This window comes from Cololabis saira, chromosome 14, assembly GCF_033807715.1.
Source record: "Cololabis saira isolate AMF1-May2022 chromosome 14, fColSai1.1, whole genome shotgun sequence".
NCBI classification, from domain to species: domain Eukaryota; kingdom Metazoa; phylum Chordata; class Actinopteri; order Beloniformes; family Belonidae; genus Cololabis; species Cololabis saira.
The window spans coordinates 7,659,458-7,685,801 of NC_084600.1; the positions used below are offsets into that span (position 1 = coordinate 7,659,458).

The window sequence follows — 26,344 nt, forward strand, 5'->3', positions numbered from 1 at the left end:
GAAAGACTTGTGCTCCGTAATGCAAGCTACAAGCCACCCACGACCACCTGCAGAGAGAGAAAAGGGAGGAGAAGGGGGGCCAGCAACGGGATGACCAGGGGTGGGGACCGCAGGCCAGCACGCAGCTCCCGAAGCTCCGGCCCAATCAGCAAGTCCCAGGTTGGGGTGCAGGGTCAGGGAAAGACTTGTGCTCCGTAATGCAAGCTACAAGCCACCCACGACCACCTGCAGAGAGAGAAAAGGGAGGAGAAGGGGGGCCAGCAACGGGATGACCAGGGGTGGGGACCGCAGGCCAGCACGCAGCTCCCGAAGCTCCGGCCCATGCAAATGCATAAAAATTACTTATTCTTGGGAGCCTTGGGGGTCTATGGGGGGGGGGGGGGTTAGTTTTGAACCCCAGTCATCAGTATGAATGGACGGATGTTGGGCCATTTCCCCCTCCGCCTGGGGGATCCAGCGCTCATGGAGGTGCGGTGGGGCTCTGGCCCGGCGGGCCGACCCCCGTCGACCTGGACGGCCGGCGGGGGAGCGTGGGCGCCTACCGGGGCCAGTTCCGCTGGCCCTGCCTCCTGGCTTCGGCCTCCGCTCCCCCTACACGATTCACACACACATAGGTCCGAGGGGTCGAGGTGGCGGGGGATCCGGGGCGTGGGGGACACTGTCCCGCGTGCCCCGGTACTCCCCACCCCACGATTTTAATAACACCTTAGACACCGCACACTCAAGATTTAATAAATACACTTAACAAGAATACTTAGCGTCTTGGAGGGGGAGGTCATTGTCAAATATGATACCCTGACCTCCCCCTCCATGTTTTTATTGCATTAGCCACATGCACTCAACAGCAGGGGCGCTCGCGGGTCCCCTCGGCTGCCGCTGGGGGGGAGGCGGGCCTCGCTGGCGGTGGGTTTCCTCCCGCCCTCTTCTCCCCTCTGTGGGGTTGCTGGTGGCCTGGGATCCGGGTTCCGGGTTCTTCCTTGTCGGCCTCTGGTCTCTCAGGTGGCGGGGTTCCCTCCCCCCCCTCCCCCCCCCTCCCCCACTCTAGATACACTTCAGGTGGAGCTTTGATAGGATTATTACGCACGCACGCACGCACGCACGCACGCACGCACGCACGCACGCACGCACGCACGCACGCACGCACGCACGCACGCACGCACGCACGCACGCACGCACTAATTCAAATGTTTTATCCTGTTTGACATAAACGGTTAAATACAACATTTTTAATAAACCAGAACAAATGGTTTTGGGGTGCTAAAGATTTTATTATTTTGATATTAAAAATCAATAAACATAACCAGACTAACATGTTTACAAGCAGAACTGTGGTACCAACACCGGGCTGATACAACAGAGAAATAAGTAATAAAAAAAAGAAAAGAAGAAACAGAAAGAAAGAAGAAAGAGAGGCACAATAACAACAGATATTCAGGGCAGGTATCTGCATGTCAAGCAGACGGAGACAAAAAGTGTAGGAAGGTTGAAATAAAATGGGCTGTTACAGTACAAACCATGGAAGGAAGAGAAAAAAAAAAAGAAAAATGTCTTACATTTCCATGCCTGTGCGTTTAGCAACCAACTGTGCCTCCACAACAAAAGTAAAAAAAAAAAAAAAATGTTTGTCAAAAGAATATAAACCCAGCACATTTATTACACAACATAAATATAACAACTGTCAAGATATTGTATTTGAACAGGCATATATGTGAACAACAAATATAGACGTCAATGCTAAAGAGAGGATCAAGTTAGTTTCAGCAGGATACACGTTCTGCAGGTTTTGCTTTTTCATGAAATTAGAATCACCAGATTTATATTAGAACACTTAGCAATGAAGTACAGCCTTCCTACTGAGACTAGGGAGAGGGACACACACAGGACTAACTACAGAAAGATCCCATGCTGTTGATCTAGTCAAATAAGTTACCATACAAGACCAGAAGCATCATAACTATGGCATGTAGCTGTGGAGCTCCGGGTGATCGAAACCTTCCACATCCTCTACATGTTTGGGCTTAGATGGATTACCTATAGAAATTGACTAACTGCCTGTTATTAAATTATGAGAGAGAGAGGGAAAAGAAACAGAACAGATGCTTTAAGATTATCATCTTATTTTTGTTAAATATCTCTTACTTCATGCATTTTGGCAAGTCTGGAAGGAGATGTAAATCACTGCAGTGTTGGATGAAGAGTTGGGCATGTAGTAGAAATAGAAAAAGGAGTTTTGTCTTTATTATCAAGGGTGGATTCTTGTTGTTTGTTTTAGTATTATCAGTCTGCAGAAGAGGAAACAAACCTCCCCCCTTCATTCGCTGCAAAGGAAGGTGAGGGGTCTCTGCCCACCAGCCTTTAAATGACCCCTGTCTGATCCCAGGGGCTCCCTGACAAGACAACTCTGAACCAAAGGCCTTTCTTTAAAAAAAAACAAGAAAAAACACAACTAACAGAAAAGGACAAAACATCTGTGGCGCAGTGGTTATATGTAATAGTATAAATAATATGAACTATAAATGCAAATATTTCCACCGAAGCTCAAGACAACAAGCGAGCTGACGTCTAAACTTAGCTCCAACGCTGTGAAGTCCCCAAACTTCAGCCCAGAGACGTGATGGAAAGAAATCTGTTAAGATCACGTTACGCTTCAGTTTGGTGAGTGGATGATTCTGGGTCGGGGCTTTACTCCCCTGATGTGACCGTTTCAAAACTCATGGACCTCACAGACAGCAATTCCCCAAACTCACAATAAAATAATACAGATTAGAAAGGCTATGAGTATTTCTCAGTTTAAAATAGGTAAAAAAGAACAAAGCTAATATAATGGACCCTGATTATTTTTTTCAAAAGCAAGATTCACGGAAGTTTATGGAAGCTTTTTTTCCTTTTCTTTAGAGCATCAGTGTGAAAATAACATTTTTATTTTTGTAGCAAGTTACTTACTTTACAAGAATAGTGACGTTTTGGCCACTGAGTTTAAAAGTGCGGAAGTGGATGTTCTAACCCTTGGACGTCTTGATTGTCTCCTGTCTCTCATATTTGTGCTAAGCTGAGCTAACTGACCTCTTTCAGCTCACTGTTGGTTGGCATATAAAAACTATTTCTATAAAATATATGTTGGAAAATGTCCATTTAATTGGTGCCTGATGGAGTATTATCACTTTAACAACTCATGATTACTTCGTCTTAAGTGTTGTTGTGTCTGGATTTTTTGCTACAATATTTCAGACTTTGTTTTATAAACTTGGGTACCATTTTCTCTTTCGTTAATAGTTATTCTTTTTTTACTTCTTTTCACAAACTCCTATAGTTTGTTCAATTTATTGATGGGTTATTTACTTCCTAACTGAACAGAAATGATTAATGATTGTCTTTGTAAGCACATGTCCAATGATGAAGAGATGATTAACTTATTTATGTTAGAAGAGCTGTACGTAACAACACAAGGAAACGTGTGGACGAGGTAATTCTACTGTCATTGTGACTTTGATTGCTGTCTGTGAATTCCATGAGAAGTTTCTGACTCATGAATATTTGCTTGAATGGAAAAGCTTTAAAATTAAATCGAAGCTCAATAATTGTTTCCATACATATTCAATTACAGGACTTCACAAAAAAATATAAAATAAATGATATGAACACTGTCATCAGAAACAAAAAAGACAAAATATTACTTCGGGAAAAAAATTAACATGTAACATTCGACAGAGTTAAGAGCATAAATATCAAACCATATTATTAATAAAAAAGAGTTTAAATATAAAAGCAAGACAGCGGCCACGTAAAGATACAACATGCAAGATCTTTCTGGATCCTGCTGAGCAAAGTCTCCCTCTGTGACTTCCCAACACAGTCAAACAGCAGGAGAAAGCTCCAGCAGACACTGGGGTCTGTCTGTGTGATCCTGCTGAGGAAGACTAGTCTACATTCATCAGCAAAGCGGCAGCAGCAGAGTTATACCTCGCTATGTCGGCGTACAGCAGTGCAACAGTCAGAAACGTAAGACTGACCAGCGTCACCAACAGAAGGAATAATATGGCTAAAATTCAACACAGCCATGTTACTGTAGCACCCGACCACAGACAGATTAGCACCACGTTTACCTCCATGCTCAGTTTGTTGCTTCAATCGCAACCTGCGACTCAGTGCTAACACTGACTTCAAGGAGGGTCTGGCACTTCATTATAGGAAAGTTAAGAAATGGAAAATCCTTAGTTATTTTTTTTTATTTTGTTTTTCCTGTTGCACAAAGGTCTCAAGAGGCAGCAACACAGTGCTCCACGCCAAAACCTCATAAGAATGCATTGTTATTGACCAGGTTAGAAAAAAAAACACAAAAAAATCCCAAAACAAACCAAAAAACGGCCAAGACTCCGTCCGAAACAGACACAGTGGAAGTTTGCTCGTCTATACACAAACACACCAGCAGTGATAGCAGCAGCAGCCAATACAGAAAACACAAGAACGTGGCGTAGTGGGCAGAGAAAGAGTTAAAAGCAGAACCAGGTTTCCGAAAACATTGTCAATTTCAATTAGAAGTTGTCAGGAATGCTCTTTTATTCCTAATGCTAATGGGACGGTAACAGTTCTGGTCAGCTGTTAAAGGTCGATTATACAAAATGTGTGAATTTGGGTTTAAATTTAGGTTTTAGTTTCACGATAGTACTTTAAGGTTAAGTTTTGGGAAACCTAGTCCACTGTTTCTGTAGGGAAACCCCCTCCAGACTGACAGAAGGTGCAGATTTGTGTTCTCATATATTTGAATAAGGCACCTGGTTCAGCAGGCATCATATCTCAAAATAGCTTTTTTTTTTCTTTTCTTCCAAGTGTAAAAATCCAAGTGCAACGTGAGTGATGCTGTGTGTCTTCTGACTGTTGTAGGAAAAAAGGTGCGGTGTAAATATACTGCAAATGTGTGATGGACATGCTCAAACCAAAATCTGAAGTCTCTTTGTGCTCGTTCGTTAGCAGCAAGTACAAAAATCATAAAACTGAGGGTTACAGAGAACTCCAAAGCAGCCAGACAATCACTCTGCAATGATGATGACCCTGTCTGAAAATTGGCCAAAGTATATCACCAATTTGTCAGAGACTGGAGAAGTCACTTGATTCTCTCAGCACTATGTGGGGAGCTGACATACAAAAACACAACCCCTATTAACGTTCTCATCTCAGGGAAAATCCGGAGAGTAGGACGCACGTGGCCTCCAAGGATGAGATGTTTCCACAAGCAATGGTGGCATCAAAAATATACAGGAAACACTTGAAGGGGTACAAAAAGAACGCGAAGCCAGACTCTCGAGATCTGACAGCACAGCAAACAAGAGAGTTTATAAAAAAAAAATAAGGAAAACATTTTGGAAACACTTGTTTTACAGATGCAGTCAAACATCGACCACTGTCTACAGTTTGAGTCGTTACTGGAAGAGATGAGCATCATTTGATATAATCTGCTAAAGCTGTAAACACTGCAGTCACCTGCTGAAAATAACGTCGGTTACTTTTGGGTCAGAGCTCCGAAATTCAAGAGTAAAGCAGGAGCAAAAACCGGCTGCTTGTTGTTGTGAGTAACCCGGCTGATGCCCTCAAACACTGGAATAGATTCTTTTTAGCAAATCACTGAAAACTGTTTCCAACCATAGGAGACATCTCTGAATTTTTAGGATGTAAAATAAAGTGTTGCCATATTCCATATCTGGAAATGGTTCTCCAATAATTTAATCAAAAGCCTTGGTCATATACGAGGATGTTTGGACGTTAAGGTTTAAAAGAAATTAAAAAAAAAAACCCTCCATGACTTTGGTCTGTGGTGTCAAACCGAGGAGTCTGGCTTTTACAAACGTAGTAATGCCATGCTTTTAGAAACAGCACTTAAACATGTCAATGAAACAGAAATCCCCATTCTGTTGAGAGCAAGAATCCACGTGATTCCTCCTCTGATTGGTCCAACAGTAAAGTCATGGCATTAGCAGACAATCCAAACGAATGAAAGTTACAAGGGGACGGGGTTGGGGGGGGGGTTCTACTTCTTGGATGATGAAAATAAATCAGCACCATGTCACAAACCCCAGTTGGATCACAGCCAGACATCAGTGTCAAATCCTTCATTAGAGGAAGATGTTGCAATATTTTTTTTCTTTTTGTTTCTTTTGTGGTTTTTATGAATTCTTGTTTCAGTCTCTTGGCCATTGTTTTTACTTTATCTTTAGAGCATTGCACCATAGTGATTGACATTGATAAGTCATAACATACATACATAGACAATATTTTGTACAGAGTAAAGAATGGTGACAATAATTGGAATACATAAATATACTTTCCTTTGATTTTTATATGTCATCACATATATGTCAGATAGAAGAACAATATTACCCTGATTTGCTGAAGAAGAGCTTTATGGATCCATGTAGCTTTTATTGGACAAGAGTAGCACAAAGTTACACACTCTAGCTTAATATTTGACTGTGTAGGATTTACATCTTCAGAAATAAAAAGAAGAAGGAATAGTTTTACTGGCGTGGATTTTCACTCATTTCCTTGACTGTTAAAATGCCACAGAGTCTCCTGGCTTGAATGTAAAGTTGCACAGCTTGCGCCTATCATGTTAAATGTAAAAACCTGTGAGGAAACTTTCTGGAACCAGCCTTGTGATAGACAACAAAACACACTCTGTTCTCGTCATCCGGCCGTCAACCAGCAGCCCTTTAACCACTGTTGACCCCCTACCAGACCTGGGGCCAAACCGTGGCTGAAAAACCGCTTTCCACACGCTAGCAAACGGCACATCAAGTAGGGTGGACTTTTGGAGCCATTTTTCAGATACGTTTGGCCACGTCGGTCTGCTGCTTCAGTCAAGGTTGTTTTGAGCCGATCAGGCTGAATGGTCTGGTTGTGGTTTACCGTACGGGCAGAGCAGTGTCAGACAACCTCAGGTGTGCCCCTTAGCTACAAACACGTCTGCCGCATTGTTATTTCTGTTTGTGTGAAAGTGAAGAGTTATTTCAGAAGGCAATAAGTGTCCGGATTAAGTTTCCATTTGTAATTGGTTTGCCATACAGTACAGTGATATAGTAACGCCCCCCAAGGCGGCCGGAGCAACGGCTTTCAAGTGCGTTGTTCCTGGCCGCCCCAGGCTAAACCCCTCCTCAATAAGTCACAAGTAGAAATCAGTTTACAAATGATAACAATATAACTCTCTGAAGAAATGTGTCTACACTGTACATCACCCTGAAGAGGAAGCCAAAGCAGAATCAGTTTTTCCATAGGAAACCTCTACTGAAGGCAAATGAATCGTGACGCCAAGGGGGGTCGGCATCAAGATCAACGTAGGGGCCCTGGAATCAAAACCCTCTTTTTTTTTTAAATCTTTTTTTGTTTGTTTGTTTGTTTAAAACCACAAACATACCACCACACTAACCCTGACCAGGAAATATATAAATCCTGCCAAGACACAGGCCTTTTTCAAAGCTTAGTAATGCAACGCCCTCAGAAAATACATCATACCATTTCATTGCTCCAAAAAATGTGAAGATGTAACCCTCATCCGGCCACACAAACACTCATTACTCGCTAGTTCACAGACCTATCCATGTCAGGTGATAGCCTTAGCCGAGCAAGTAGTCATCAAGTACACTTGCAGCATTCACACCAGGCCATTTAGCAGCAAATGGAAGGAAAAAAAAAATGCTTCTTTTTTTTTTGATTGATTTTTTTTCTCATTTTTTTTGACAAAGTGCTTTTGTTTTTCAAACATATAAGGTAAAGTAATCTATACATATATCTAACACTTAGAAGATACATATTAACTTATAGTTTATTTACAAAGTTGAACCACTACTAAAAAAATAGCTATGGACGGTAGCAGGAGAGCGAGTCATTAGGCTACAACTAGTCAAAGAATCGTGGATACTCAGCATTCTGGTTCAGAAAAAGCACCATTTCTCCCTTTTTAGACAGAACAGAAAAAACGCACACATTTTATATATAAAATGTGTGCATGTATCACTAGCCATTACTCAGTTACACAATTAGGACACAGTTTCACCATCATGAAGCTGTGAAGGACAACTTTTTCTTACTTCAAACTATCCTGAATTCAGTAACATCAAAATATAGCCAATATCATATATAACCAGTAATATTACCGGTTGTTTTATATAAGCAATGTCATTGGTTATATTTTCTTTCTAAACAAATGAATTGTTGAAATGTTGACCCCTGGGAACACTAGCCATGTAGGCTCCAGGTTCTTCAGCTTCTGAATCCAGATTTACGTGTAACTGACTGAAATGGCTTTGGCTTTCTTAAAGCATCTGGAACATCTCCACCGTCCTCTACTCTCACCACCACTGGATCTTATTTGTTTGTTTTATAAAACACAACGTGGCTTATTTGAAGCTACGGTGCGGTTTTAAAAGGAATCCAGCCTTGGTTTTTTTCTGTATTTCACTCAGAAAGCGAAGTAAAGCAGATGGGAATTTAAAAAAAAGTTATTCTCTTTTCCTCCACAGCTCCTAAGAACAAGGAATACCTCGAAATCAATAGAAAAACTAGCAAGCAGCCAGAATACAAAAATATATGACAACCTTTCCTTTGTTTTTTTTGTTAGGTATTTGATTTTCCCCCTCCAACTTTCTAGATGCAAGGAGAGGTTTCAGAAATGTGTCATGCTTACAAATGAATCATTGTCATGAAAGTGGCATTTCACCATTGATGGATATATTAGTAATGTTACTATATACAGTACTTTAAAATATAATTCAGGCAATATTCTGCTCGTGAAAAAAAAACAACCTTGCCTACATATATAGAAATTATACAAGTGATAGAGGAATATTTTGCTTATTGGTGGCAACATTATACAAACAAGCAAAAATGTAACATAGCTTATCTACTAGCGCTTTCAGTTTTTGTCCTAGCCGGCGCTATTAACACACTTAGCATGTGGAGGGAGGAATCAAATCAGGAATGAAGTGCTTCCAAAGCAACGAATCTACCGGAGAAGCCAGAGACAGGTTTAAATTTTAGTTTTCAAACACACAAATGAATGTTCCTTTTCTGTACAGAATTGGACCCAAGCTATATTCACAGTTCTACGAAGTTCCCTGACCCTCCCACATTTCTTACATTCAATACGGCGTCAGGTAAGCTGTGCAAAACCTTACTTTAACTGGCTGGTCGCCATTTCGTTGCATGTTTCTTTGGTACAAAAAACAATCAAAATATAGTGTGCAAATATTTTTTTCTTTTTTTGTAACTCTAAACAAAAACATCAGTCAACCCTCGCCCACCCCCAAAGATAAAGTACCAAAAACCAAAAGTAACCTATTGCAGAGCCCTCCTATATATACAGACTCTGTGGCATCACACAAGAGCTTCCATTTGTTTATGTACATTCAGAATATCTTTAAACAACTGAAATACACACCTAACACCACAAGTGCGTCCCTCCTCTCACTCTCTAGTCTCCGAAGATGGACCTTAGCGAGATCCAACCAGTCACCTCTTCTTGCCAAGTTCTCTCTCACTCACACACACTCACCCACACACACCCATTCACTCAGACTCACAGAGACACACACATACATACACAAGGCACAATGAATAGAACTCTGATCAGACACTAGTATGAACACACCAAACTGTTGTCACAAACTGCTTGGTCAACTCTACTGTACAAAAAAGGGGAGCCGGTGCCCGGGAGACACTTTAATATACAGTTTCCTGGAGAAGACGAACCCCATCTTACGTCGTCCTTGTCACCACTATCATCTTCATCTTCCACACAGTCTGTCTTTTCTCATAGAGGCAAAAAAATATATATCCGTTTAGACCCACTCCAGTTACAACCAGCACAAAGGCACCATGCTACATGCGCTTCCTCTGGACAAGGTCAACCACTTCCTGCTGTTGAAAATCACCATCGTTAGCCATGAGCTTTCTCCTGCCAGCCACAAACTTCAAACCAGCAGGATGTCTGTGGCTTAATTCTAAAGTGATTACCTCCAGCTTCTTCTGCTTTTTCGTGTGTGTCAAGCATTCATTTCCTAAAACTATTTGTACATCCGCAAAGCTGATTGGCAAACAGGGGATAGCATGAACATATTCAAGCCTTCAGTATAAAATATTTCTTGCCACCCTGATGAGTCATTTTTGTCAAAGTGCTTTAGTGAATGGGTCATTTACCATCCTGAAAGTTTTTTTTTGTTTGTTTTTCGTTTTGTTTTGTCGCCATGTAGGATGAACCTCCTCCTAAAAAATGATAACTGGAACTTCTTCAACCTTTTAAGGTGTCTCTGGCATGTAACAAGTCTTCCTCTGTCATCTTTATCACCTCAAGTAATGTATGTGGAAGTATTCCAGTGGTTACACTCATGTGACTGTCTCAGTCCTCCAACAGGGTCAACCCCACACAATGCTGTGTTAAACACATCTAATAATCACCAGTGGGTTAAATAATCCGCTATTAGCTGTACACCTAACCATCGCTTGCGTTTAGATGTGCTTCTCCCAACAGGCGGTCACAATGTGTTGGGAGACAGTGATGTACTGACTCTGCACGCTGTGTGCAAAAACAGAAAGCTAGGGTGCACGCCATGCAAGTGCATGGCAAAAAACAAGCACACATACATACACACAGGGTTTGGTATGTGTGTTTGTGTGACTAACAATGTCTATGCAATCTGGACTGGAGGGGCATGCAGAGGGAGCATAGTTACAATGATATAGCACGGTAGGAATATATAGTCCACTCCTCTCAGTGGACGGCGGGTTGTTTAGATTTTGGAGGTGGGAACTCGCAGACCGACCAGTCCGCCTGTGGGATCGCCACGTCCTGTGTTCTCCAGGATCTTGTTAACAAATTCTGAAGTCTGCCCGGCAACAGGTGATGGCACTGCACCCACGGAAAGATACAAAAATAAGCTTAGAGGTGTAAAACAAATATAAAAACAAGCATGTATTGTGTTTTGTTTTTTTGGGGGGGGTTGCATCAGTACGGAGCCCCTAAAGGGACACGGATTTTTTTTTTTTATAATGAGTTTTAAGCGTGCGCGTGAAACCTTTTTACGCACGCGCGTAAAACCTTTAAGTGAGCACGTAAAGTTGTTTACTTGCAAGCAAAGTGTAATGTCCTTATAATGGAGTCCCAGGTTAAAATATAGCTCAGCTAAATCCTGTAATGTCATTTCCATTCATAAACAGAGCAGGGCGCAACTGGAGGGTCTCCAGTTCCAGCAATACTCCCATGTACTTGTTTTTACGCGCTCACGTAGAACAACTTTTAGGCGCTCACTTATAAGTTTTGCTAGAGCGCGTGAAACTTTTTAGTGAGTGCATAAACGTTTTACGTGCTCGCGTAAACAACTTTACGTGCTCACTTAAATGATTTACGCGCGCGCGTAAAGGTTTCACGCGCACGCTTAAAGGTATTGTGACATGAAAAACACATTTTTCTTGATTTTTTGTGTTTTGTTGGGTGTCTTGACATCAATTACACCCAAAAAACAACAAACTTTTAACATTCAGTGTATTGTGTGCTTTCTGGGATTTTCCGCATAACTATGCAAAAACGGCGCATGTGGTTTGGTGGCGGGCCGTTACGTAACGGCCCGCTAAATCACCGCCCCCTCCACCCAGCTCCCTGCCTCCTCTCCTCTCCAGCGCTCCATAAAGGCTGATTTATGGTTCCGCGTTACACCGACACAGAGCCTACGGCGTAGGGTTACGCGGCGACGCGCACCGTACGCTGAACCCTACGGCGTAGGCTCTGCGTCCATTTAACGCGGAACCATAAATCAGGCTTAACACGGAGCTGTTTAGAGCCTCTTTTGTTCTAATCACCGGAGGAAAACTGCTAAGAAGACCCGCGGCCACTGACTGGACTTAAGATAAGGGACACTGCTGCTTGCATGCCTTTATTTGTATGATTGTTTGCTGTGGACTGTCTGCTTCGCCGTGCTGCTTTTCCGTGCATGCTTCGCCTGTCGCTCCCGGCTTTAACTCTCCGACGCCGCTGTGAGCGTATGGCTGGGCTGCAGGAGGTTTGGAGGAGGAGCGGCGCAATGATTGACAGGAAAGGGGAAAAGACACTGTAATAAAAAGCCAGGAATGGAGTACTAGAGTGAAGTTTTTCTTGTTACACTCTTTTAGACACATTTGAGGGATGTTGGCCAAGACTTTTAATAGTGTTAAAAGCATGTTAAAAATGATGTCACAATACCTTTAAAACTCATTATAAAAAAAAAAAAAATCTGTGTCCCTTTAGGGGCTCCGTACATCAGAGGGGACTATGTGAAGAACATATAAGTAGTTGGTGTCATATGAGTATCTAACCTGCAGTAGACAGCAGTCACAGCATTTTCAGCCAAGGGGAAATGATTAGCTGAAGCCTATAGTAGAACAACCCAATCCTCGGGAATTTTATAGCTGATCGAGTGACGCTATATTGTGGATTTTTACACAGTATCTTTTTTAATTTAGACAGTAGACTAAGATGTGGACTAAGTTAATCTAGCACAGTCTATTTTGCAACACAGTGAGGGAGTATATGAGAAAATATCTAAATAAAAATCGAAGAAAATGAAGTTACGAAGTAATTAACTGTGTAGTATGAAAGTGATGTGAATAATAATTATAATAATAATTTATTAAGTATATCTTAAACAGCTTTTAACAATTTTAAAATTCTGAGCTTTGAGTTGTTTCAGACAGTTTTCTTGGTAACTGCCTTCACTCTAAGTAGATGTTATATGTTAGCGTAGTTCTCTACCAGATTCCTCCCTGGTTCTCCAAACAGAGCGGTGCATATACTGCAGGTAAGATGACAACCACTCAAATAAACTTAAGTATCCCCTTTGAGAACATCTTAGTTGAGAAAACGCTGTCGTTCATTCTAATCAAATGTCCTTTCAAGTGCATTTAGAATAATCTTTCAAAAGCACATTGAACTTCAAGATGTCTGTTTCTGGTGACAAGCAAGCATTGAATGATTTATTTTGTCTTCTCTTTGACACTGACCGAGTGTCTCCTGGATGAGCTGCTCCAGAGTGTCAGTCATGTTGGTTGGACGTGGAGAAGAGTCCTCCACTCGCGCCATTATTTCCTCCTTGATGGCATTGATCACAAACAGCAGCCGGTCTGCAGGACCGTGTTTGATCACAGGTTACACACAAGCACAAATGCAAAAGGTGATTTTATATGTATAAAATATTGTATATATGAATAAATAAAAGATTCAGTTCAACCTACCGTACTCTGTGCTGAGTCCCCAAAGCTTCACCTTGTTTGCTTCATACTGGGCCTTCTTTTTTAAACGGCAAGCCCTACACACGTGAGTTATGGTTATATATGAATTGTAAAACATCATGCAACTGTGGTAGTAAACGTGTACGATACATGAGCAGCTTTACCGTGATGCCAGCTTGTTCTTCTCCTTGCGGGAGCGCGGCCGTGCAGTCAGAGGCAGCTCACTGACCGGCGTCAGGTCACTGATCACCTTATTCAGTTTGCGCAGCTCTGTGCCGATCTGCAACAGCTTCCGGGGGTTGGGAGTCAGGTCTTCCACGTCAGTGCGCCGAGATTTCTTCAGCATGTATTTTCCTTTGTAACAGGAGAGCAGAAATTACGGCTCGCACACGTGTTAGATGTCCAGCAGGGATAAGAGTGTGAAAACTCTGTAGTTTCTGTGGCAGCGCTATAAGTTGAACCCTTATAGCGCCACCAAAAACCAGAGCAATGACTTCATCACATGCACCAGTCAGAATAAATTGACTCCCTTATTACTTTATTGTGAATTAAGACAAATAGATGTGATATTTTGAAATGTCTTAACTTAAAGTCATGATAATGTTTTGGAAAAGTGGGCTTAATGTGATGCTTGCACCATCAACTATAGCTTATTCTTATTAAAATGAATCATAATATTCATTTTTCTTAGGATTTTTATCACCTCCAGCTGACATGCAGCGGATCAAACAAATGTAGAGATGCAGTAAAAAAGTAAGTAATGTGTAGACCAAAGCTATTACATCCTGTTCACACAGGAGCGCTGCAGCAACTGACGTTGAGAATGTGCTGAAAAACAACCTACTTTCCTCCAACTCATTACAAAAGTAAGCCATGTGTTTGGAAACCCCACCCCATGACCTTCTTCACCGGTTAGCACTAGTTGCATCGTCACAATCTGATTGGCTGATGGTCCCATCGACAAGTAATAATTGGATATTAACATTTGATGGAAGCAACGCTGCCACGACGACGCAAGGAAGACACCGTTCATTGCAGCATCACTGGACACCACTCCATTCAAGGTGAGTGGACAGATTGGTGGAGGATGCTTCCAAGACGCAGGATGGGGGTGGAGCGCAATTTGCATTTGAAGATTGCAACAAGCTTTAATAGCGCTTTGATATCTGAATCAAAGCCGTATTTACCACAGAAACACTGCTCCGAAACCTTTTTTGTCTAATATTTTCACTTTTTGCAACTGACATTATATTCTTATATTATATGAACCAGAATGTCAATCTTCCTGACGCATTCACACGTAAGCCGCCGCACTGCTCGTTCTCATGCTACTTAACAAACTATATTCTGGTTTTCAGCTATGACTCTTGCTTGGCCGTTACAATTATGCACCAAAATCAAGGACTGCCTTTTTGTTCTTGTAGCAGTAAGAACCAGTGTTTTCTTAGGTTGCTATACTTTTTGCAAGGAGATTTTTTTTTAAAATAAGCTGCTCAATGTTCTGAAAAAAGTTTCAAAGATACCTGTATACATTCAGTCACAGAGTAACTTGAGGGTTCCTCCTGTGCATGATTGGATATTGATCTCGTGTGTGCATCAAAAGGATAATGGCTGATTTAATGTTTGATTTAAAAGCGAGAGACAGCGAGAGAGAAAGACAGCTGCAATAAGGTCAGTGGAAGTGCTAACAACAGCTCTGCAGAGGCAGATTTAATGAGAGTAAGGACTTACAGACTTTTAGGAGAGTAAGAAATTATAAATGTGTGGGTGGGTTGCAAAATATATTTATGTGGTTGTTAATAAACTGGAGCACACAGCTCGAGTATTAATATTGTGAGTGAAATGTGCATTTACAGCTATTTGCAATAAGATGTAGATGGGTGGTTTGCTGATTGTACATTAGCGTAGGAGAGTTTGTAATTCCATCGTTATTTAAAAAGCTGAAGGCTTGTGTCTCTCATGTGCAAAAGGAGACATAAGCCTTTTAATTAACACATTTTTCTTCAATGTGATCACTGAAACTATCAGTGCGGCACATGCGTACTTGAAAGGCTTATGCTGCCGTCTCTTTTTTGCTACTCTTTCCAAGTCTTAAAAACAAGATTGATATCAGTGGTATTCAAGGGAACAGATACAGTTTCTTTCAGGGTGTGTTTGTGTGCGCACCATGGAGAGGCCCGTTCTTCTGGTACAGGTTGCTAGGCAGCGTGTGTCTGTCCCACTCAGATGGCTTTAGCAAGCGTTCCTGTTTGGAGGGGGTGAGCTGCTCGCTGTACTCCCAGAAGTAGCGGCGCTTGCCTCTCTTGCGGCTGGGGACTCCAGCTGTCAGGCCTTTAATGTCTTCCATCAGCTCAATGTCACAGCCTGGCCGGGTTGACAAGGAGGGGAGAGCAACAGAGAGAGAAATAAAACAAAATTAAAGCCACAAAAAAAGGAAAATTGTCATTTTTAAGGAGCATATTGTGAAAAGAAAATTAATTTTTTGTTCCTGGGCATGTTTATTTGGCTTTTCTGACCTACCTGGCTCAGAGAATGCGTCACTCATATCATCATCCTTGTCAGCTTCGTAGTCTTCATCCTCCTCTTCTTCCTCCTCTTCCTCATTCTCAGACAGCTCATGTTCACTGCCAAAACCCTCATCGTGGTCCTCATCGTCTAACTCCAGCCCGTCGCCCTCGTCCTCCTCTGCCTCGTCCTCGTCCTCCTCATCCTCGTCCTCCTCCAGCTGGGAGAGGGCTCTGTTTCCAAGGCCGCTGCGGGCCAGGAACAAAGAGTAGTTGTGCTCCTCCTCCTTGACCTGCTCGGAGTCCTCCACCACCAGGATGTTGCCTCCACCACTGGCTCCTGCCACACTCTTTGTGCAAAAAAGCCCAGAGGTGCTGCCCTCCATGGCCTGGCTGGCCTCCACCATCTGAGGCACAGAAGCAGAGCAGCCCACGGGCATTTCTCTCCTCACTATCCCCTCGGCCTTCTTCTCGAAGCTCAACAGGCTGCTGGAGCCGCTGGATGGAGCAGGAGGGAGTCCCACCAAGGCAGCAGTTGAAGAAGTGGATGCCATGGCATCTTGAGGCAGGGAGAGAGGCAGAGGAGGCTCTGACCTCTCAAAGTCTGTTTGGGAAGGCATGTCAGCTTGAGCTTTGTGCACAGAACTCACCCGTACTTTAGCTTTCCGCACAAAGTCAGAGCCGTGAGAAGTTGGCGCAGCCATCTTAACTGCTCGCCCCGCAGGCTTGATGTGCGTCTGGCTCAGGTCCTGCGTGAGGCTGAGCTGGTGCTGGGCCTTGGCCATCGTCTCAGTGCTGGAGGGAACAGGTCTGGTTGCTTTTTGTGTGCCCTCAGGAAAATCTGGGGGAAGGCTGCGGGAAGGACGGGAGGAGGACGTGGAACTTGGGGAAGGCCGTACAGAGCTGGGGCCCGATCCTTGGCCGGGGACGAGGAGTCTCTTGCTGTGAGAGGGGAGCTGGGGCAGCGGAGGCTGCGCCTGGGGGGCCGGCAGGCTCAGGTCAACGGGAGGGTAAAGCGCCTCACAGACGGGGAGTGAATCCTCACTGTTAAGCTGGGCCAGCGTCGGGGTTCGGCTAATAACTTCCTCATCCTGGTAGGGACTGGAGAAGTCATCCAATCCCAGAAAGTCCACCTCTTTGGTTCCCCAGATGTCACAGCTGGCCAGCCGTGTGTATCTGTCAACAACAGAGACAGCACAGTCCCAAAATATCAAAACTTTTAGTGGCTTCTAACCAGCTTGCTGACACCTCATGCTCGCTTCGGAGAAAATTATGTATTTAATTTTATTGTATTTTTTGAAACTCTGTAGCCCAAAACGAGTGACTAAAAACCCCAGTTCTATTGAGAAACTTTAGAAACAGAAACAAGTGTTTTGCGATCTTTGATGGAAAGCTGTTTGTTCCTTTATAACAACATGTGTGTGTTGAAAACCACTTGATGTTGTTTACCACTGAAAGCGCAACAGGCCAAAGGACATTCAAACACCACCTCATAGTGCAGCTTGGGGGGAAAAAAAGATTATATATTTTCCCTTTTTTTGTCCACGTTTGCAAGATCTAATTTTGAGCTGTTAATTAAGAGTGATGCTAACACATCACTGAGGAGTATCTCGCTGCAACAGAACTGCTCTAGATGAGGAGTATTAACAGGCTTATCTTCTTTGCTTTGGTATTTTTGAGTTTTTAACTTTTGTCACAGATGAATTAAACCACAAGGCAGTGATAACTTTTCATACTACACATCTAAGAATAAAACGGAAATCTCAGATGGTGTTTCAGTGCTGCATGTGCTAATTATGCTTTTGAAACCTTCACAGGTTGTCTGCTTGTCTAACAGGAGGGAGCCTTCAAAGTGAAGTAGAATGCAGTTTAGTAAAACCATCACAGAAACTAAAAGTATCAAACAGCAGAATGTGATTTCTACAGGCTTTAAGACATGGTACCAAACAGCAGTACAGGAAATACCTTGACAGTCAAGGCTGTAAAAGAATAATTCAGTCATTACCCAGCCGGCACAGCATTTACGTCTGCTCCTTCACAAAATCAACCTTGGAAGCAGAAAGTTCCATTAACTCTGCTGCAGCCAGCACTATCCCACCTCAGTCTACATTGCCTTCAGTTTTCAGACTGCTATCTGTCCTCCGCTGACACTCCACCTTGGGGAGAAGGGAAGTACTATTTGTGTGAGTACTTTGGCAGCAGAGTAAGGGGGTAGTATCAGAACAGCCGGTGCGTTACCTGAGACCCGAGGAGACTGCAGCAGGAGGCCGACTTGCTCCTTACAGGTCTCTTCAATCACTGCCTCACTTCATTAAAGCTAATATTTTTCTAGTGCATGATAATCATTTAGTGACAATAAGTTCTGCAATAAAATTCTCCAGGCACCTGCCTTACCTCATAACACTCATGGACTGACTTCACATCTGGTTTCACTTCCTTTATTAAAAATGAAACGCATCAACTTCAGTACGTGATGCAGAAAACCATGTCTGAGATTCCAGTTTTGTTTCACTGTTGTTTTAATGGATAATTCAACATCTGGTAAATAGACTAATGATGCAAATGTGTCATTTGGATAACAGTGAACCGTATGGATAGATAAATAAATAAAAAGACAAATGCAATACTTTCCTCACTTTAAATCTAATTTAACACCTAAGACAGTTAGAGAAAAGTTGAGCAAAAATAAATGCAACATCGGTAGATTTGACAGTTGAATTTCTCATGATATGCAAAACATTATAAATGTTTCATGAGCTGTTTTCCACAGATTCAAGATCAGTCGGAGGATGTTTTGGATTAATTTTTCTTTTGAAGGAAAAAGCTACATTTACTCGACATTTTTCTCTTCGTCAACAAATTAGCTAATGAACACATTTGTGTGTATTTCCAGCAGCAGATAACAGTATCAGAACTTGTCCCCAAAACAACAATGAGGCTCTGTTATGTGTTCAGCAGGTTGTCCATACACAGATCCAAACAATCCATCATAAAATAAAAGTAAATAAAACTAAAATCAAGAGGTTACTTTATATACGCGTGCATTAACGATGGGTTTGTGTGGGTTTTTTTTTTTTTTTACTTTTTCTTTCCCAGAGTTTGTGATTTTTCTACCTTGAACTTACTAAATACACCCTCTTGCACCATTATTGAAATGTATTTTGCTTATTATTACACAATCCATTCAAAGATGGGACTATGCAAAATCATACCAAATAAAATACTTTTAAGGTGTTAAACAATCACAAGCTATTCCTTTTAAGTCTTTAAAATCTTAAACATGTGTGTCTTAATTACTTGCTGTTTAACTTGACTTAAGAAATACAGTGAAAGGCAGAGTAATCCGGTACCTGGTGAGGTCTTCCCAGTAGGAGTCCCACTGTTCGAAGGCTGAGCTGCTGCAGACCGTCTCACACTCTCCCAGACCCATGAACTGGTCCACACCTCCCTCCACGTCCTTGCCTCCGTCTGCAACCCCCAGAACGCTGTCCCCACAGGGACTCTGCCTGTGGGTCATGTCTCTGTCCTGCAGAGCATAGACAGATAATGAAGGCAGGTCGAGCAGCTGATGGGTGCTGATGGGTGCTGATGGGTGCTGCATCAGACAGCTCAATTAGATGAGTAGGCATCTACATGTCCTCATAGCAGCCAGTCCAAGCTTGATTTGCAGCCTGTGACATTTTGCTGCGTCCTGTCTCTCTTTCTCTCAGCCTTATTTGCCGTCTTTGTTCAATAAAGGGCACGAATGCACAAAAGATTTTTATTTGTTTTTTTTTAAGCAGGTGATAGTTAGAAGATGTCAAGATGTTCTAATTTTATATCTGCCAAGTTTTCTTTCTTTTCTTTATTTTTTTTTGGGGGGGGGGTCCTTGTACAGAGTAGGGGTCTTGTGTGTAGAATGTAGAATTAGAAATTAACAAAATTGATCACAGTAACCTGAAACTCTTCTCAAGTATATAAAAAAATACAAATCAGATTAAAATGTGCAGAAAATTAGACTTTTATTCTAAAAAACTGACTGAGGTGGGGGTGAGAACATAGAATTTTAACCCCAAGCAGATGTTAAGACATCTGAAACATTAGTACTAAAACGATTAATATAAGCAAAGAAGCTTAAATTCAGGGCCGGCTCTCTCCTGATCCTTGTTTTGATTTCACTCATTTAGTCTCAAAACAATATTCTTTATCAGATGTACTAATTATGAAGCCACAAACTAGGGGTGAAATATCAATCGATTCTTTTCTTTATCATAAATCCAGTTTTTACTGATGCAATGAGCAAATCATAATAATCATGAATATTACTTGTGCAGCACAAAACTAAATATTTAGATGTGTTTTGCTACTCCTCACACAACACCGTGGACATGTGCCAATACTGTAAGTGTACGGGCAAAATAGGCAAGAGTAAAATAATATATAAAAAAAAAAAGGCAGATAGAATTTTCAAAGTGTTAAATAATGAACCAAAACTTGCCATTAAAACATTATATTGAAAATTGTTAACTGCAATATCTATCAGAAATATCACAGTTAGACTTTTCCCCAAATTGTCTAGCCCCACTGAGGACGACAACGGGTGATTGCACACCATCATCTTGTTAATGTCCTACTCGTCTGCGAGAAATCCGGACAGCAGCAGTGAATCACAATTGTTTAATCTGCAACAGACACCTGCAGCTGACGCTGTGAGTGGGAGAGCTTTCTGTGTAAATCTGCCCGCCAGCCTGATGAATGTAACATGGATGTCAAACAAGAAGAGACCGGCCTCTGTGTGTTTAAGTCCCCACGCAAAGGGCTGTAAAGTGCTATCTGCTTCAACTAAATAAAACGAGCTGGGGATGCCCCTCCTTGAACCGCTACCTTACTGTGGTGGAGGGGTTTGTGTGCCCGAGTGATCCTAGGAGCTATGTTGTCGGGGGCACTTACGCCCCTGGTAGGGTCTCCAATGGCAAACAGGTCCTGGGTGACGGGCCAGACTAAGAGCGGTTCACAATGCTTGTCATGAAGAGGAAACATCGGAGGACCGTTACGTCGCCCGGATCGGCGTCACCGGGGCCCCGCCCTGGAGCCAGGCCTGGGGTTGGGGCTCGTAGGCGAGCGCCTGGTGGCCGGGTCTTTGCCCGTGGGACCCGGCCGGGCTCAGCCCGAAACGGCGACGTGGGCCCGCCTTCCCGTAGGCCCACCACCCGCAGGAAGGACCATGGCAGGCCGGTGCAATGTGGGCTGGGTAGCAGTCGTGGCGGGGTGCCTCGACGACCCAATCCCTGGACCAAAACCCTCACAGTGGGGACATGGAATGTCACCTCGCTGGGGAGGAAGGAGCCGGAGCTTGTGCGTGAGGTTGAGAGATACCGGCTAGAGATAGTCGGGCTCACCTCCACACATAGCTTGGGCTCTGGAACCCAGCTCCTTGAAGGGGGCTGGACCCTCCACTACTCTGGAGTTGCCCAGGGTGAGAGGCGGCGGGCTGGTGTGGGCTTGGTTATAGCCCCCCAGCTCAGCCGCCATGTGTTGGAGTTCACCCCGGTGAACGAGAGGGTCGCTTCCCTGCGCCTTCGGGTCGGGGAAAAGTCTCTCACTGTTGTTTGTGCCTACGGGCACAGACAAACAGCAGTGCGGAGTACCCGGCCTTCTTGGAGTCCCTGGGAGGGGTACTTGATAGTGCTCCAACTGGGGACTCCATTGTTCTACTGGGGGACTTCAACGCTCACGTGGGCAATGACAGTGATACTTGGGGAGGCGTGATTGGGAGGAACGGCCTCCCCGATCTGAACCTGAGTGGTGTTTTGTTGTTGGACTTCTGTGCTAGTCACAGTTTGTCCATAATGAACACCATGTTCAAGCATAAGGGTGTCCATCAGTGCACGTGGCACCAGGACACCCTAGGCCGGAGGTCAATGATCGACTTTGTTGTCGTTTCATCTGACCTTCGGCCGCATGTCTTGGACACTCGGGTGAAGAGAGGGGCTGAGCTGTCAACTGATCACCACCTGGTGGTGAGTTGGATGCGCTGGCGGAGGAGGAGGTTGGACAGACCGGGCAGACCCAAACGGATTGTGAGGGTCTGTTGGGAACGTCTGGCCGAGCCCTCTGTCAGGGACATCTTCAACTCCCACCTCCGGGAGAGCTTCTCTCAGATCCCGGGGGAGGCGGGGGCCATTGAGTCCGAGTGGACCATGTTCTCTGCCTCCATTGTCGACGCGGCGGCTCGGAGTTGTGGTCGCAAGGTCTCCGGTGCCTGTCGTGGCGGCAATCCTAGAACCCGGTGGTTGACACCGGAAGTACAGGATGCCGTCAGACTGAAGAAGGAGTCCTACCGGGCCATGTTGGCCTGTGGGACTCCTGACGCAGTAGATGGGTACCGGCAGGCCAAGCGAGCCGCGGCTCGGGCAGTCCTGGAGGCAAAAACTCGGGTCTGGGAGGAGTTCGGGGAGGCCATCGAGGAAGACTTTCGGTCGGCCTCGAAGAAATTCTGGAGGACCGTTCGGCGCCTCAGAAGGGGGAAGCAGTACTCTGCCGGCACCATTTACGGTGTGGGTGGGGAGCTGTTGACCTCGACTGGGGACATCGTTGGACGGTGGAAGGAATACTTCGAGGATCTCCTCAACCCGACTGACATGCCTTCCACTGAGGAAGCAGAGAGTGGGGACTCTGGGGCGTGCTCATCCATCACCCAAGCCGAGGTCACTGAGGTAGTTCGTAAGCTCCTCAGTGGCAGGACACCGGGGGTGGATGAGATTCGCCCTGAGTACCTCAAGTCTCTGGATGTCGTAGGGCTGTCTTGGTTGACACGCCTCTGCGACATCGCATGGAGAGTGTGTTCCAACTATAGGGGGATCACACTTCTCAGCCTCCCCGGGAAAGTCTACGCCAGGGTACTGACGAGGAGATTACGGCCGATAGTTGAACCTCGGATTCAGGAGGAACAATCCCGTTTTCGTCCCGGTCGTGGAACACTGGACCAGCTCTATACCCTCTGCAGGGTGCTCGAGGGTTCATGGGAATTTGCCCAACCAGTCTACATGTGTTTTGTGGATCTGGAGAAGGCATTTGACCGTGTCCCTCGTGCCATTCTGTGGGGGGTGCTCAGTGAGTACGGAGACCGGGACCCTCTATTAAGGGCTGTCCGGTCTCTGTATGATCGGAGCAGGAGTCTGGTCCGCATTGCCGGCAGTAAGTCAGACTTGTTCCCGGTGTATGTTGGACTCCGGCAGGGCTGCCCTTTGTCACCGGTCCTGTTCATAATTTTTATGGACAGGATTTCTAGGCGCAGCCAGGGGCCGGAGGGGTTCCGGTTTGGGAACCTCAGGATGTCATCTCTGCTTTTTGCAGATGATCCTGTTGGCTTCATCAGACCGGGACCTTCAGCATGTGCTGGGGCAGTTTGCGGCCGAGTGCGACGCGGCAGGGATGAAAATCAGCACCTCCAAAACCGAGGCCATGGTTCTCCATCGGAAAAGGGTGGTATGCCTTCCTGGCATGAAGTCCTGCCTCAGGTGGAGGAGTTCAAGTATCTCGGGATCTTATTCACGAGTGAGGGAACGATGGAGCGGGAGATTGACAGACGGATCGGTGCAGCGTCCACAGTTATGCGGCCGATGTACCGGTCCGTCGTGGTGAAGAGGGAGCTGAGCCGAAAGGCGAAGCTCTTGATTTACCGGTCAATCTACGCACCTACCCTCACCTATGGTCACGAACTTTGGGTAGTGACCGAAAGGACAAGATCGCGGATACAAGCGGCCGAGATGAGTTTCCTCCGCAGGGTGGCTGGACGCTCCCTTAGAGATAGGGTGAGGAGTTCGGTCACCCAGGAGGAGCTCGGAGTCGAGCCGCTGCTCCTCACATCGAGAGGAGTCAGCTGAGGTGGCTGTACCGGATGCCTCCTGGACGCCTCCCTAGGGAGGTGTTCCAGGCATGTCCCACCGGGAGGAGACCCCGGGGAAGACCCAGGACACGCTGGCTATGTCTCTCGGCTGGCCTGGGAACGCCTCGGACTCCCCTCGGAGGAGCTGGAGGAAGTGTCTGGGGTGAAGGAAGTCTGGGCATCCCTGCTGAGGCTGCTGCCCCCGCGACCCGGGAACGGATAAAGCGGCGGACGATGGATGGATGGATGGATGGATGGGGATGTCTCCTCCAAGAATAAAATGTAAATACTTTCCAGCAAACTTCAAACTGTAGAATAACACTGAGGTTACCAGGTTGTCTTTAAATAAGCTTACCAGAGTTTATCGTATATACAAACCCTTGTATATTGAATTTGACTTCACAGACTCTTTAAATACCAGTATGAAGTTACGACTAAAAGCAGTAGTTTTGCTGAGTTTGTTTGTGCCTATGTTTAGCAGGCAGCGCATGGCTCAGTGGCTTAAGCGTCATTAGGATGTAACTGAGTGTGAGCAGCTGTGAGTGATATGAAAAGTCAACATGGTCCTAAAGAAAAAAAAAAGAAAACTAACAAAAAAAGCATGCGGCTACTCACCAGTTCATACATGAAATCTGGATCAGAGCTGGTGCCCAGCAGCTCAGTACTGGTCAGGGCCTGGTCAGCAAACGAGTAGTTCTGAAACGCGTCCCCAAAGGGCGGCTCCATCCCACTGACACTGGGCTGCCACACGACACAGAACCAAAACAAGCCAGGATTTAGGTGACGGGAAAATAACACATCGTTTCTACCTAAATCTGATAACCACTTCAGATATTCCCATCTTCACTTCCTCCTGCCTGGGACTCTTTGGACTAATTTACTTATATTATCTGTTTTGTACGTTTTTAATATTTTAAAAGTCTAGCAATTATTAGCTTTGTGATTCACTGAAGACTTAATGAACACAATACAACTATCTAGCAATTATTTTCCACACATAACAAGCTAGCCAAACGGAGTCAGAAAGCAACGGCAGTTTACGGTGCTTAAACAGTTTGTATCTCTTGTTAAAGAAAGGAGCTGAAAATTCTGAGTTAACTTTTAAAGCAAGCTCTCATGTGTTATATTCAATTATAAACTTTTCAAGTTTACGCTACAGTTTTAAATATTAATCCTTTATTTAAGAACTTTCATTACTTTAATAACATGTCCGCTTGCAATATTTTGAGCAATAATATGGAGCAACTAACCAAAGATTAGTTTTTTTCCAGGTGACCGCCCATCTACACTGTTATCTGTTTACATGAACTTATCTGTTGTTTTATCTGTTATCTGTTCTTGTTGTTGTTATACCTGTTATCACATCTGTAACCCGCTGATAGAAACATCATTGCCAGCTCACATCTCCGTTCTTTCTGTCTTTTTATACAAACACCTATAGCACGAGACGAGCAGCAAATGGGATGCTTTTAAATGTCCCCCGGATGCATTCACATCTTGGTCAAACCTTATCTTCCTTTGTGCCCCTTCATTATGGAATGAATTACAAGATCAAATCATCCTACAGGCCGTCCGTACTGTAAACGTGTTTAAAGATATTTTAAAATCAGCCTTTCAGGCAACATGTAGCTGTTTTTTTAATTAATGTTAATTTAAGAGTGTCCTTTACTGTTGATTTGATGTATTTTATATCGTATATGTATGATTTATTGTTTTATATATGAAACTTATGTGTGCTGTCTTGGCCAGGACTCCCTGGAAGAAGAGATCTTGTATCTCAATGGGACATTTCCTGGATAAATAAAGGCTAAATAAAATAAAAAAATAAACCCTCCATAAACCATATATACTACTCTACTTTCTACACTGCTTCTGCCTTTTTGCACACAGCAGAGTTGTAGAGTCCAAAAGTGGTGCTCTTTTGTATTCAAATTGTTTTAAATCAAGAATCTTATTTAAATCACCGTAAATATTCAATCAAATTGCGACCGCTGCAAATCAGAATCAAACTAGATCATGTGATTAAAGCTTCACAGCCAAATCTTTACAGGTTGTGTCTGTCTACATGTGGCTTCTGAAAAACTCCTTGGCTTGTGTTTTTCAGCTGGTAAAGTTTGTCCTCTGTGTTGCAGCTCTTACCTGAGGCATTGCCAGGCACAGCTTAGAGCTCCAGTGTTGGGAACCTCCGGGTCTCCTGTCCAGTCCCAGGGGTGTGAAGTTGTCCGATCAGCACAACCAATCACTGCTGAGGGAGACGATCGCAGGGTGCCGGTGGTGCAGCCGGCAGTGCTGGAGGGAGGGGGGGGGTGGGGGGGGGGATGGGAGGGGTGAATAACTGGACCCAACTTGGTCCGGACTGGTCTGTCGGGGTCTGATGCAGCTCTCTGTATGCTTCAGGTCTGTGGGAAAAAGAAAGAAAGAGCTAGAATTTAATTGAAAATAAGCAAAAACAGATGAATAATGAGGGAAACTAAATATAGTTATGCTTTCCACAATCTTCCAAAATGTTGGAAGATTGTGGAAAGCATAACTATATTTAGTTTCCCTTTCCATTTTGGGACTAAACAAATAATCAATAACACAATCGGTAGTTAAAAAGGATATATAATCTAAAAGATAACACAAGGCAGATGCAACGGGGGGGGGGGACTGAAAAGTATGCAACAGTTCTGACAGCGCATCAGTATGTGCTTCCTGCTACGTTACATTTCACAATCATCGAAGTGAC

General features: G+C 44.1%; 1 protein-coding gene across 2 annotated transcripts in view; it reads right to left on the minus strand.

Moving 5' to 3' along the window:
- Positions 1-26,344, minus strand: part of crebrf (creb3 regulatory factor) — a 34,945-nt gene that overhangs the window by 1,447 nt on the left and 7,154 nt on the right. Inside the window, exons 2-10 of one of the 2 annotated variants that reach the window (XR_009784056.1) lie at positions 25,756-26,015; positions 24,232-24,357; positions 19,100-19,275; positions 15,766-16,925; positions 15,412-15,609; positions 13,410-13,599; positions 13,249-13,322; positions 13,018-13,137; positions 10,719-10,894 (exon numbers count right to left, since the gene is read on the minus strand). Coding sequence is in view for 1 of the 2 variants with exons in the window: in XM_061739547.1 (XP_061595531.1) it covers positions 10,776-10,894; positions 13,018-13,137; positions 13,249-13,322; positions 13,410-13,599; positions 15,412-15,609; positions 15,766-16,925; positions 19,100-19,275; positions 24,232-24,357; positions 25,756-25,764 (2,172 nt within the window). In the remaining variant the exon portion in view is untranslated. Of the gene's footprint in view, positions 1-1,070; positions 10,895-13,017; positions 13,138-13,248; positions 13,323-13,409; positions 13,600-15,411; positions 15,610-15,765; positions 16,926-19,099; positions 19,276-24,231; positions 24,358-25,755; positions 26,016-26,344 lie in introns of those variants that run through there. The other variant, XM_061739547.1, reaches the window with a different exon arrangement.